The 14,283-nt window shown below is 45.4% G+C and overlaps 1 protein-coding gene across 17 annotated transcripts in view; it reads right to left on the bottom strand.

Moving 5' to 3' along the window:
- Positions 1-9,099, bottom strand: part of LOC131817370 (KRAB domain-containing protein 5-like) — a 36,824-nt gene extending 27,725 nt beyond the window's left edge. For 3 of the 17 annotated variants that reach the window (XM_059150641.1, XM_059150642.1, XM_059150643.1), the window contains exons 1-4: positions 8,892-9,080; positions 4,703-4,829; positions 1,889-2,070; positions 1,010-1,068 (exon numbers count right to left, since the gene is read on the bottom strand). In XM_059150641.1, coding sequence (XP_059006624.1) covers positions 1,010-1,024 — 15 coding nt within the window. In that variant the 5' untranslated portion in view covers positions 1,025-1,068; positions 1,889-2,070; positions 4,703-4,829; positions 8,892-9,080. Of the gene's footprint in view, positions 1-1,009; positions 1,069-1,888; positions 2,071-4,702; positions 4,830-8,891 lie in introns of those variants that run through there. The other 14 variants (XM_059150649.1, XM_059150652.1, XM_059150648.1 and 11 more) reach the window with 11 other exon arrangements.
- Positions 9,100-14,283: the final 5,184 nt, after the last annotated feature.

Genomic DNA, 14,283 nt, shown 5'->3' with positions numbered 1-14,283 from the left:
GTGGGTCTGGAACTCAAGTCCCCAGGATCAGGACCTGACGTTGAGGTAGAAATCAGACTCTTAACCAACTGAACCACCTTAGGTCCCCAAGACTGATTTATATTTTAGAGGAGATGGAGAAGGGCAGGAGAGGGAGAAAGAGAATGTCAAGGGGACTCCCCTCTGGGCACAGAGCCTGAAGCGGGGATACCAGACCAGACCAGGACCCTGAGATCCTGACCTGAGTGGCAATCAACAGTCCAACCTTAGTTGACTGAGCCCCCAGGCACCTTCCTGTAGTGCATTTTTTTAAAAAAGATTTTATTTATTTATTGGACAGAGAGAGAGATCACAAGCAGGCAGAGAGGCAGGCAGAGAGAGGAGGAAGCAGGCTCTCCGCTGAGCAGAGAACCCGATGCAGGGCTCGATCCCAGCACCCTGGGATCATGACCTGAGCCGAAGGCAGAGGCTTAACCCACTGAGCCACCCAGGCACCCCTCATCTAGTGCATTTTAAGTAGTATATCTCTTTCAAGTGCTAAAGATGGAGATACACACACCCATTTTTAGAATAAAAACTTTCGAAGTTTTTCTGGACTCATAGCCACAGAGCTTATGTCCACATTTCCTTACTCCCAGACTGCACACAGCTGATCGAGAATCCCGAGAGCCTGAATGAGAAATGATTTCCCCCACTGACATCCCAGGACCAGACCTCATCAGCCACAGGAATCTCGGACTCAACACCTTCCCCTCTGGATCTGCCACCAATGGAATATTGTCACTCCTCGTGGGACTTTAATTCAAAGTGACAATGACTGATGCCCTATCAAAGTCAGGTTGGGGACAAGACAGAAGGCTCTGAGAAGCATCCTAAAGACCTGTGAGTTATCACTTCTGACCAGATCTTAAAAACAGGTGAACACAGAAGGAAGAAGCACCCGGAGTCAAGGCATCCACATCTGCAGGTTCTAAACGCAAGGGTCTGCGGAGAAACAGAGGACACGGCTCTGCGAGGACACCAGGCTCACCTGAGAACCAGCCATTTCTGCTTTTGCCTCCACCTCTAGATTTCGTCCTCAAGAGGGATCTGTGGGAAATCACAGCTGCATCAGGAGAAAATGCCCTGAAATCCAGCAACAGAGCTCCTTGTCCTCACACTGCTCGCCCACGGGCAGGACTCGGAGATGCAGAAAAGGCCCAACTTCCCAGTCCTCTGTGTCCGGAGCAGCTCAGAAACTGTGAGCTCCCATGAGGATACCCATCCCTGCATTTTCCTCACCTGCTTTGTGGGGAGGGAGGGGTCTCCTGCCACCGCCACTCACAACTTCAGCGTCAGCATAGGAACCGCAGGCTGCAGGGCCCCTACCCTCCCAGACTCACGGAGCAGAGACTCTGCCACCTCTCCAGGAACAAAGCTGAAAAACTACTCTCAGAAAACCACCAAATCCCTCAGGCTCCCCCCGCCCCCTGGCCTCACTGAGAATAACCTGAGTACTTAATTAACAAAACAGTGTTGTTTTAGGTCAAACCAAGTGACAGAGATCCTTTCTGAAACTCCACAGGTGACCTTGCTGGGAAGGAACTGAGGAGGTGACCAGTCCAAGCAGGGGAACCAAGGCTGGGGCTGGGAGCAGAGATTGAGCCCTGCCTTCTCCACCATCAGAGTTTCTGAAGACTGGTTCCTTCTCTCTCTTTCTGCTACAGAGGGAGACCACTGAGAGACTGAACTTTCCTGTATAAATGCAAATGTCTCTTTCAAAGTAAACACAGGATTTCAGAGTTTTTCCTTTATCTTATTTTGCTTCAAAATAACCGACCAAAAATAATGTTCAGTTCAAGGAGACATATTTTTGGGTAACAAAATATTCTCCTTCAGTAGGTAAGTGTTTCTGTACATAAGTACCTACCACACAGTCTTCCACACGGCATGTTCTTTTTACCCTCGGATCAGCGATATGAGAATTCTAATTCTCAGCATTCTCGGGAAAATTGGATGTTATCCTTTTTCTTTATTTTAGCCATTCCAGAAAACACGGAGTGGTTTCTCACTGTAAAGTTTGCAGTCTTCTTAAAACAGCTGTCTTGGTGACTGAAATGAAAACCAATTGAAAAGTATCAGGAGGAACAAAGAAAAAAGCAATTAATGCTTCAGTGAGACTCCTTTTCTTAAAAAGGAACCTTTCCCTTCTCCACAGATCTCTTCTCCTCACTTCTCAGCCCTTTCTTTCAGGAATCTGGTTCTAAGAATATAAGTGAGTTTTGGTGTGTGAGGTGCAGAGCTGATGACCAAGAAAGAATTCTTTAGACATTTTTGGTGCAAAATGGTGGATTATTGAGGCACAGGGACAGGATCCTAGGCAGAAAGAGCTGCTGCCCTGGGGCTGTGAGGAGTGGTTCATTATATACTCGCCAGTTGGGAGGGGGTCAGGGATGGTGTAAGTCTCTAAGGAGTTTTGGAAGCCAGGTTTCCAGGACCTTGAGGAGCCAGGTATTATTGGGGAAAAGGTTATTCATTATTGGTAATAAAACCTTTGACGTGAGACCCTTTAGATGTATGTCAGTGGGCCGTATGCTTGGGAATGATTGTCAACACATATCTTGGAGCATTTAGAGATAAAGTTTACAAGGAATAGTTACAGCAGACTTCCAGGATCCTGGTTGGGGGTAGGGGTCTTTCAGGCTAGGATTGCCGTTTGCCGTTAGCAAAGCCTGAATGTGGAGTTTGTTGAGTCCCTAGAGGAGAGTCACTCTGACTGTATGAAGGGCTTGTCAGTGGATAAGGAAATTGAGTAATTTTTCTTCTGCCTCTGCTTCCCACATCAGTGAGACTCCCATTTCCAAATACGTAACCTTTTCCTTCTCCACAGACCTCTTCTCCTCACTTCTCAGCCCTTTGATTCAGGAACCTGGTTCCACCCTGATGACATGATGAACAGGGCTGGCAGCACAGACACAATTCCTCTGGAAATGGGACATAATCCCATATTTCCCTACAAACCCCCAGCCCTTTCCCCAGGTGGGCTCCAAGTTTGAAGGCCCCACCTGCTGAGGCCTCCATGGCTGGCAAAGCAATGAAACTCTGGCTGCCCTTGATCCCCAGCTGTCTGCATGTTCTGTTCTGGGTGTGAAGCATGGAGGTCAGTTCACACAACAGAATGAATGTGAGGAGAGGAAAATTTGTTTTTCCTGCGCTGTTCTCAATTCTTCGGCTGGTCTAAGACTTAAAATGATGTAAGAGTAGAGAAAACAATTTCAGTAGAGAAAACAATTAAGTTCTTAATTATGGAAACAAGAAAGACATGAGACGCAAAGACAGGTGTTTGAAGCTTCTGTGTCACGGTGACTTAAGAAGGAGGTAAGATTTCGAATTTCCAAAGAGGGGATTACATTCAGAGAAAGGAAAGATGAAATATTTATCAATATTTATCAATGTTTGTCCTCCAGGTAGACAACTCTTATTTTTTTTTTTTTTCAATTTTATTTTTTTTCCAATGTTCCAACATTGTTGATGCACCACACCCAGTGCTCCATGCAGTATGTGCCCTCCTTAATACCCCCCACCAGGCTCACCCAACCCCCCACCCCATCCCCTCCATAACCTTCAGTTTCTTTCTCAAAGACAATAGTCTCTCATGCTTCATCTCCCCCTCTAAGTTCCCCCAATTCAATTCTCCTCTCCTTCTCCTAATGTCCTCCCTGTTATTCCTTATGCTCCAAGTAAATGAAACCATATGATAACTGACTCTCTCCGCTTGACTTAATTTCACTCAGCATTCTCTCCTCCAGTCCCATCCATGTTGATAGAAAAGCTGGGTATTCATCCTTTCTGATGAAGGCATAGTATTCTATTGTATATATGGACCATATCTTCCTTATCCATTCATCTGTTGAAGGGCATCTTGGCTCTTTGCACACTTTCATGACTGTGGCCATTACTGCTATGGACACTGGGGTGCAGATGGCCCTTCTTTTTACTACATATGTATCTTTGGAGTAAATACCCAGGAGTGCAATTGCAGAATCATAGGGTAGCTCTATTTTTAATTTCTCAAGGAATCTCCAGACTGTTTTCTAACGTAGTTGCACCAACTTTCATTCCCACCAACAGTGTAAGAAGGCCCCTTTTTCTCCACATCCTCTCCAACACTTGGTGTTTCCTGTCTTGTTAATTTTGGGCATTCTAACTGGTGTAAGGTGGTATCTTAATGTGGTTTTGATTTGAATCTCCCTGTTGGCTAATGATGTTGAAACTTTTTTCATGTGTCTGTTATAGGTAGGCAACTGTTTGTGATATAAACTGTTCATCTCTGGTATCTATGCAGGAAAGAACATTAGGGCTTGATACCCATGGCAAGGAAAGAATTCTTGAGATGTCTATGGTGCAAAAGGTGATTTTATGAAAGCATGGGGACAGGACCCAGGGGAAGAAAGACCACACTCTGTCATAAGGCATGGCCCATTATATACTTTCAAGTTGGATGGGGTTTGGGATAGCACAAGAATCTAAGGAATTTTGGAAGCAAGGTATCCAGGACCTTGAGGGGCCTATCGGTTCTTGGGAAAAGGTCATTAATTGCCAACCAAAAATCTTTAGTCAGGGAACCCTTCTGATGTCTACCAGCCGGCCATCTGCTTGGAGGATGATTACCAATAGATAGCTAGGGGGTTTGAGAGAAAGGGGAAGTTTCCAAAGGAAATGTTTTATGTTAAAGTAGACTTACAGGATCCTGGTGGGGGTTGGGGAGTTAAGGTCAGGACTGTCTTTTCCCGTTAGCAACCTATTAACATCATGGCAGTTGAATCCTTGGAGAAATGTCACTCTGCCTGTTTCAAGGATATGTCAATGACCTGTAGGTATAAGGATATTAGTAGTTTTTCTTCTGCCTTTGTTTCCCACATCATGATCAGTTCTCTTCCTAATAAAGGTCCTCCATCTAATTGATTCTTGAATACACACACACACACACACATATAACTCGGCATCATAGCAGAAGATAATAATGCCATTTGTATTAGAGGACAAACCTTGAAGACAGATTTCTAACTTTTTTTTTTTTTTAAGATTTTATTTATCTATTTGACAGAGTTCACAAGTAGGCAGAGAGGCAGTCAGGGAGAGGAAGGGAAGCAGGCTCCCTGCTGGGCAGAGAGCCAGATGCTGAGCTGAATCCCAGGTCCCTGGGGTCATGACCTGAGCCAAAGGTGCAGGCTTAACCCACTGAGCCAACCAGGCACCCCTCAAAATAACAGATTTAAGCAAAACATATTTGAGTACAATTAACCCATCAGCAAGATAATTGGTAGTAAAATCATGCCAAATACAACATTTAAAATTACATCTCAGCAAGAAAGTTTCAGCAAACACTATGATCAGCAGTCAACATTGAGAGCATTTTCGTGAAAGTGAGTCTGGGACTAGGGGCCCAGTCCGGGTTCTTCCCGTTCACTACACACAGGATGCCTGAGCGGGGACCCAGAGAAACAGGTAAAGGTGGAAACAAGACAAGGACAGTAGAAGGCTAGAACTGTTATTATTCATGGGCGACGTGATTACATACCTGAAACAGCAGAGTTTGTATTTCGAGTGTTAGACTAACAAGAGAATTGAGAATGTCAGTGAGGGAGAACTTCCCCTACCCTGTGTTCCCTCTCACTGGGCTTAAGAATCAAATTGACACGAAACAGGCGTACATCCGTGGAACTCAGACATGCAAGTCCAAAGACAACTAGGCACCACGAAGCTTACTTGAGCTAAGGAGAGGGGCAGGGAAGAAGACTCCTTGGCAAGGTGAAAGAGAAGCTTGGAAAAACAAGATTGTTCCATCAGGCAGATGAGGGGCCTCGGTTAACACCTGTCTTCCTGCAGCAGGCTGATCTTTCTGATGTGTGTTAGGCAGTTACATGGGAAGCAGAGGGCCTTTCCTGCATCTGCTGGGTTTTTATTACTTTTAGCTCAGAACAACTTTTATGTGCCACTTTTGGGGGCAGCCTGCTTTGTGTCCCTACAAGAACACAGAGCAAATCCTTAACACAGTGACATCAGTCTTTCTGCTTTACTAGCAGTAATTAAAAAATAATGCAAACAAAAATCGAACGGGTTGCATTTCCCATCAGCAAATACACTGTGACTCTTTCTTATGAAGCATTTCCAGATTTGCACAAAGGAGAACGTAACATTAAACATATCAGATGGTCTGGTTAAATTAGTTTTTGACTTAATGTAAGAGATCATCAATATCCTTAGTATTAGGAGTTGAACTGTGCTTTTTCTCAGAGAAGATATTGTTAAGTCCTAACCCACACCCCCTTTGCCCCTGGCTTCCTCAGTGTGATCTTACTGGAAGTGGGGTCATCGCTGATATAATGAGTTAAGATGAGGTTATCCTGGGGTAGAACAGGGCTCTAATTCAATATGACAGGTGTCCCTATATAAAGACATGCATCTTGTGAAGATGAAGGACTGGAGTGATGCACCACAAGCCAGGGAAAGTCAAACACTGCCCACCAAGACCAGAAGCTAGAGGAGGGGATGCCTGGGTGGCTCAGTTGGTTATGCTGCTGCCTTCAGCTCAGGTCCTGATCCCAGGGTTCATGGGATTGAGTCCCCAATCGGGCTCATTGCTTGGCAGGGTGCCTGCTTCTCTTGCTGCCTCTGCCTGCCTCTCTGCCTGCTTGTGTGTACTCTCTCTCTCTGGCATATAAATAAAATCTTAAAAAAAAAAAAAAAAAAAGCTAGAAGAACCAAGGAAAGATTTTTTTCCCGACAGGCTTCAGAGGGAACAGGGCCTTGCAGACACCTTCCACACTCAGGACTAGGAATCAATACATTTGTTTTTATTTTATTTTGGCTTCTCTTTCTTTCTTTCTTTTTTTTTTTTAACATTTCTGTTTTAGGCCACCCTATTTGTGGTATTTTTTTTTTTTTAAAGATTTTATTTATTTGCGAGAGAGAGAGAGAGAATGCACACAGGCAGGCTCTCTACTGAGCAGGAGCCTCTTGTGGGACTTGATCCCAGGACCCTCAGATCATGACCTGAGCTGAAGGCAGATGCTTAACAACTGCGCCACCCAGGCATCCCTATTTGTGGTACTTTGTTAAAGCAGCACTAGGACTCCTGTATGTTAAGCAAGTGCACAATGAAATAGTGTAAAATTATGTACCAGATACTAAGAGTCTTTTCAATATATAATTATTATAAAACCCTTGAGAACTCATCTGTGATACAATTTAAAGGAAAAACACTGGATACTTAAAAAAAAAAATTGGAATCAAATTTAAATGAAACTTGAGGATACAAAGATAGGAAAAACAAAACAAAACAGAATAAAACCAAAAAACCAAAACCAAAAAAAAAAAAACCCAAAAAACAAAACCCCCCAAAACCCTTGTATGGGGAATACTCTTTCCAGTGGGGCACTGGGGCCGAACACATGCCACTAAAAGAGGACTTTGGGTGCCTCCATTTTGACCTCAATCTTTCTGGTTGGGTTCTTTCCAGTTCCAGTCTCAGCTCACATGGAAGATCCTGAGAGCAAATCATCCTGAGGGAAAGTGAATCCACCCCCTCAAGGAAAGAATGGCCCTGAGCCAGCCAGTCCCCACCAATGATTGACTCACAGACGCCGTCACTTAGACTTCCACTGCCTACCTGCACTACTACTCATCCACCCACCTTTGCCCTACATTTTCCTTAGAAACTTGGCAGTATTTTCAATAGTTTGGAGAACAGTCTTTGAGAGGCTACTCTGATGTCTTCCCACTGTCTGCCTCCCTGAAGCAAATCCTTTTTTTCTTTCACCACCACTGGTTTCTCTGCCTTTGAGTTTTGTCAGCGGGAATGGCAGAACCTGGCTTGTTTAGGACCCCAAAAGATGTGGATCCCAGCCCTCCGCTGTGATGTGGGAAATCGAGGCAGAAGATAACTTATTAAATGCTCTTACTGACTACAGCCCAATGGTAAGTCCTTCAAACAGGGAGTGACATTCCTCTAGGAACTCAGCTGCCTTGATGTTCATACTTTGATAAGGGCAAAAGGCAATCCCAGCCCAACCTCCTGGATCCTGCACGTCTACTTTAACACATAAAAACTCCTTTAGAATTTTCCTGTAGCTCTAACCTAGTCCCCCCCACCCCCACCCCGCCAAGATATGTGTTAACAATCATCCGCCAAGCATATGACCCACTGATATACACTGGAAGAGTCTCATGACCAAGGTTTTATTAGATGGTAATAAATGACCTTACCCTAACAGCTAGCCCCCTCAAGATCCTGGAAACCTTGTTCCCGAAATTCCTTAGAGACTTACGCTATCCCTAACCCTCTCCCAACTTGAAAGTATACAATGGGCCACCGCTCATGACCCCAGTGCAAAGGTCCTGCCCAAAGGTCCTGTCCCGGTGCTGTAATAAAATCACCTTTTTGCACTAAGACGTCTCAAGAATTATTTCTTGGCCGTCACTTCAGGCTCTAACATCTTTCTTACATCAAGCTGCTGCTGCACAGCTGCCCCCGAGCCACAGCACGACTAGCACATCCCCCTCATGGGATGAGCCTAGGGATGGAACAAACACGACCTGTCACGGGACACGAGCCTGTCACCTTCTGCAGGGGTAGCAACAGTGAGCAGAAGCCCAGGCAAAAGAGGCCCTTCGTGATGCTGTGGGGGTGGCGCCTCAAGACAGGGTGAGGTGCACAGAAGCCCCGGACCAGGGAGGACACCGGGCAGGGGGGCGGCCGCTGGCGGGACGGCGCCCCCGCGAGTGGCATCCGGCCACTAGTGGGGCTTTCACACGGCACCGGGTGCGTGAGGAAGGTGGGCCAAGGGTACCAAGCAGAGAAACGAAGAGGCAGGTGGTGTCCCCACGCCAGAGCTGGAGAGGGACCAGGGGTGGCCTCCCCAGGATTTTACCGGCAACGGAGGCGAGACCCAGCCCTCCGATCGTGTCGCAGCGACGTCCGGGCTCATGACTGGAGAACACAGGGGCCATTAGTATCCTACCACCCCCACACCCATGTACGGACCTTGGCCGACTGAGTGCCGCCGCGCTACAGCTTGAAGCGGAAACAAAGTGACCTTCTACAGGGAGACCGCCAGGGCTCCAGAACCGCTTCCGGGTCTGCCGGAAATACGCCATGGCGGTGCTGGGAGTGGAAAAGGGCGGGTCCGCGGCGGTCGCGGGGGCGGGGGCGGGGTCTACGAGTGAGCGGGGAGTCGGCTTCTGTGCGCCCTGCCCTATCTGCCAGGCTGAGCTTGGTCTTCTGGTTTGGGTTCGTTTGTGTTCTTCCGGCATCACGCGGAGCCCCTAGCAAAGCCTCCTGACTATTCTACAGTAAACGTTTCCAACCGTTCAGGGTAAAAGCTTACTGTGCTGTGGACACTTAGGCCGGAAGCTGAGATGTTTTCCTCTTACTAGTCGGGAAAGCTTTGAGTCTGAAGCTGCCTCTGCTAGCAAGTGGAGACGTGAGGGGGCGCTGGGACCTCCGCGGGGATCTGTGTCGACCTTGGCTCCACTCCGGACCTGTACCTGCAGCCCGGACAGGGAGAATGGCTTATTTAGTTGATGGAAAACTGGAGATGTCTGTTGTCTGTTCAGGGTACATGAGCTGGAAGGGTCAGGCATAGCGCCTGTGCAGAACCTGTAGCTTTGTACCCACTTCCACCAGAACACAGCTTCCGTTCTTCACCCCCCGCAGGACGGCTGAGCAACCAGAGGATTCAGGTCCAGCAGCTTTCAAGGAACAAGGATGGGTGGGTGGGTGGACAGGAATCTGATGGTTTAGGTCACCAATCTATTGCTTTAAACCATGAAATAGGGGCAACTGGGTGGCTAAGTGGGTTGAGTGTGGGACTTCTATTTCAGCTCAGGTCGTGATCTCATGGGTCCTAAGATCGAGCCCCTCTTAGGGCTCGTTCCTCAGCGGGGAGTCTGCTTGATATTCTCTGCCTCTGCCCCTCCCTCAACGCACACGGGCTCTCTCTAAAATAAGTGAAGAAATCTTTTTTAAAAAACCAGTTTAGGGATGCCTGGGTGGCTCAGATGGTTAAGCCATCTTCGGCTCAGGTTCTGATCCCAGACTCCTGGGATCAAGTCCCACATCCGGCTCACTGCTGGTCAGGCAGCTTGCTTCTCTCTGCCTCTGCCTGCTTGTGCTCTCTCTCTCTTTCTCTGACAAATACATAAATAAAAATTTAAAAAAAAATCAATTTAAAAAAACCCTTGAAAATAGGTACTAGTTACTAGTTACTTTGTTCATCTATCTTCAGTGTGTTGATCTATATATTATATGCTGGAGGTGAGCCATAAATCCATGTCTCTTGAAATAGTTGGATTATATCTACTTTTTTTTTCTGTTCGGTGAATTTTTTTTGCCCTACTGTAATCCCACATTGATAGATGTTTTGTTACAGCACCCAAAGTCCAGGTTCCCATGGCTCAAAAGACCAATACCCAAGAGACAAGACATGAATTTCTGTTTTGTTTTGTTTTTAAAGTATGATCCACACCCAGCATGGGGGGCAGCGTGGGGCTTGAACTCAAGGCCCTGCTATCAGGAGCTGAGCTATGATCAAGAGTTGGAGGCTTACCTGGCTGAGCTACCCAGGTGCTCCCCAAGAGATGAGTAATGACTGGGAAGGAATTTTGGCTTGATTTAGGAGTCTGGCCACCTGGAGAGAAGGCAGACTCTGATGACACCAGCTACAGATGTTATCTCAGTGCTTAGAATTTGTACTAGGGGGTCTGGTTCCTTATGCCCCAGGGGTTGTGCAAGAGTGTCAGGGGTCTGGTTCCTTAGTACCCAGAGATTACACAGTGGGTCTGGGTTTTTTTTTTTTTTTTAAAGATTTTATTTATTTATTTGACAGAGAGAGATCACAAGCAGGCAGAGAGGCAGGCAGAGAGAGAGAGGAGGAAGCAGGCTGCCCGCTGAGCAGAGAGCCCGACTCGGGGCTCGATCCCAGGACCCTGGGATCATGACCTGAGCCGAAGGCAGCGGCTTAACCCACTGAGCCACCCAGGCGCCCCTGGGTCTGGGTTTTGTTTGGTGAAGCACAGAGGTGCTCTGCTGTTTCTAGGAAAGAATGTATGACCTATAGATATTCAAAGATAAGATAATCAATCACAGAGGCTAAGAGTATTTGCTATAGTTTAAAGACTTCTAGATTGATTGGAGGGGCCAAGGCAGCTTCACTATGTGTGTGTTCAAGTGGAATAAAGAGTATTTCTTAGGCGCAACTGGCTGGCTCAGTGTGTAGAGCGTGCAACTCTTGGTTTCAGGGTCATGATTTTGAGCCCCACATTGGGTGTAGAGCTTACTTAAAAAAACCAAAACACATCGTTTAACAAAAGTGTAAGAAGAAACAGTATTTAAATACAAATATTTTATTGTAGAGAACTATCATAAGCTATTTCAGCAAAGATAAAAACTAATGAGTCTGTGATTCATCCCAATCATCACAGGGAAACATGTGCCAAATAACACCAATCCTAGGATGCCAGCATTCCCCTGAAAGGAAACCAGGTTTTAAAATCTTTCACAGGTTTCAAATTTCTCACTTGTTTCAAAATATTTCATAAGATTTCCTGACAATCTGGTGAGATATTGCCATGTTGATTATCTTTAAAATGACCAGCCCTCAGGGTGCCTGGGTGGCTCAGTGGTTTAAAGCCTCTGCCTTCAGCTCAGGTCATGATCTTGGGGTCCTGGGATTGAGCCCCATATCGGGGTCTCTGCTCGGCAAGGAGCCTGCTTCCCCCCACATCTCTGCCTGCCTCTCTGTCTACTTGTAATCTTTCTCTGTCAAATAAATAAAATATATTTTTTTAAATGATCAACTCTCCTCAAACAATGAAAACATATGAAGAAGGTACAAAAGCATGAAAAGAGTTGGAACATATAATGCAAACTGATGGAGAAGTGGTCCCAATTTTTTTTTTTAAACATTTATTATGGGGCGCCTGGGTTGCTCAGTGGGTTAAGCTGCTGCCTTCAGCTCAGGTCATGATCTCAGGGTCCTGATCGAGTCTTGCATCAGCTTCTCTGCTCAGCGGGCAGCCTGCTTCCTCCCCGTCTCTGCCTGCCTCTCTGCCTACTTGTGATCTTTGTCAAATAAATAAAATTAAAAAAAATTATTATTGAAGTTTAGTGGACATACAATGTTATATTAATTTCAGGTGTACAGCATAGTGATTTGAAAATTCTATATGTTGCTCAGTGCTCACCATGATAAATTTACTCACCATACAATGTTAATTACAGTATTATTGGCTATGTTTCCCATATTGACTTATTTATTTTATAACTGGGAGTTTGTATGTGTTATTCCTCTTCACCTCTTTCACCCATCACCCCACCATTTCTCTCTGGCAAGCGCCCATTTGTTCTCTGCATTTAAGAGTTCTGTTTTTTTTGTGTGTTTGTTTTGTTTTTTAGACTCCACATATAAATGAAATCCTATGGTGTTTGTGTTTCTCTGACTTACTTCACTTTGCATACTGCCTAGGTCTGAGTCTTTATTTTCATTTTAGCAGTCTCTGTATCCAACAAAGGGCTTGAACTCACAACCCCAAGATCAAGAGTTGCATGCTCCACTGAGCCAGACAGGTGCCCCAATCTTGATTTTTCTTTAAAAAAAAAAAAAAAAGATTTTATTTATTTATTTGACAGAGAGAGATCACTAGTAGGCACAGAGGCAGGCAGAGAGAGGGGGGAAGCAGGCTCCCCACTCAGCAGAGAGGCAGATGCGAGGCTAGATCCCAGGACCCTGAGATCCTGACCTGAACTGAAGGCAGAGGCTTTAACCCACTGAGCCATCCAGGTGCCCAATCTTGATTCTTAATAGCAAAAATCTTTCCCATCTGAGAAATGCTACCAAAGCCACATCCTAATACTTTGAAAACTTCAGTGTTCATAGATATAAGGTATAGTTGAATTTGACAAGTACTTATGCCTGTAGAGTTTTCAATATGGTCATCTAGGACAGTACATCTCAAAATCCCTGATGATAGCCACATGATACAATTCCATCAGAATCTCTGACATATTTTTTGAAACTCCCAGGTAATTCTAAAGGACTGCCCTGTCTGAGAAATCACATGTAGGGTGTCTTTTTTTTTTTTTTTAAAGATTTTATTTATTTTTTTGACAGATCACAAGTGGGCAGAGACGGGGGGGGGGGGCAGGATCCCTGCTGAGCAGAGAGCACAACCAGGGGCTTGATCCCAGGACCGTGGGATCATGACCTGAGTAGAAGGCAGATACTTAACCGACTGAACAACCCAGATGCCAGATGGTTGCAACTTTAATGTAATTTTTTACTTTGGAGTCAGTTTAGCAAAGAACATACAGAGAATTCCCATCTTCCACTCAGTCTGTTTCCCCTATTGTTAACATCTTAGGTTACCATAGTACATTCTGGAAAACTAAGAAACCAACACTGACACCACATTAGAAATTGAATTGTAGACTTTATTCTTATTTCATCAGTTTTAACACAAATGTCTTTTTTCCTCCCTCTTCCAGGATCCAATCCAAAATACCACATTACATGTAGCCCACATGTGTCTCCCACCTCCTCTTCTCTCTGTCAGATTCTGTCAGATTCTCTGTCTCCTCAGTTTTTATGAACATGATAGGTGTGTGGATGACTGGCCAGGTACTTTCTAGTACCTGGGTTTGTCTGATTCGATAGTGTTTATAGATTTTTTTCTCCCTTTTTAAAATTAACATATAATGTGTTATTTGTTTCAGGGATACAGGTCTGTGATTTCTCAGTCTTACACAACTCATAGCACTCATTTTTGGACCTCCCCTTCAAATCACTATGTTCGTACCTTTGGGGTAAATAGCCAGTAGTGTGATTGCTGGGTGGTAGGGTAGATCTATTTGGAACTTTTTGAGGAACCTCCACACTGTTTTCCAGAGTGGCTGCACCACCTTGCATTCCCACCAACAGTGTAGGAGGGTTCCCCTTTCTGCACATTCTCTGCCAACACCTGTTGTTTCCTAATTTGTAAATTTTAGCCATTCTGACCAATGTGAGGTGGGATCTCACTGTGGTTTTGATTAGTATTTCCCTGATGCCAAGTGGTTGAGCACTTTTTCATGTGTCTATTGGCTGTTTGGCTGTCTTCTTCTCTTCTTCTTCTTCTTCTTCTTTTTTTTTTTTTAAGATTTTATTTATTCATTTGACAGAGAGAGATTACAAGTAGGCAGAGCAGCAGATAGACAGAGGGGGGGAAGCAGGCTCCCCGCCGAGCAGAGAGCCTGACATGGGCCTCAATCCCAGGACCCTGAGATCA

Source organism: Mustela lutreola, chromosome 16 (assembly GCF_030435805.1).
Source record: "Mustela lutreola isolate mMusLut2 chromosome 16, mMusLut2.pri, whole genome shotgun sequence".
NCBI classification, from domain to species: Eukaryota; Metazoa; Chordata; class Mammalia; order Carnivora; family Mustelidae; genus Mustela; species Mustela lutreola.
Note: the sequence above shows the minus strand (reverse complement) of the source record. Positions and strands in the feature narration are given on the sequence as shown.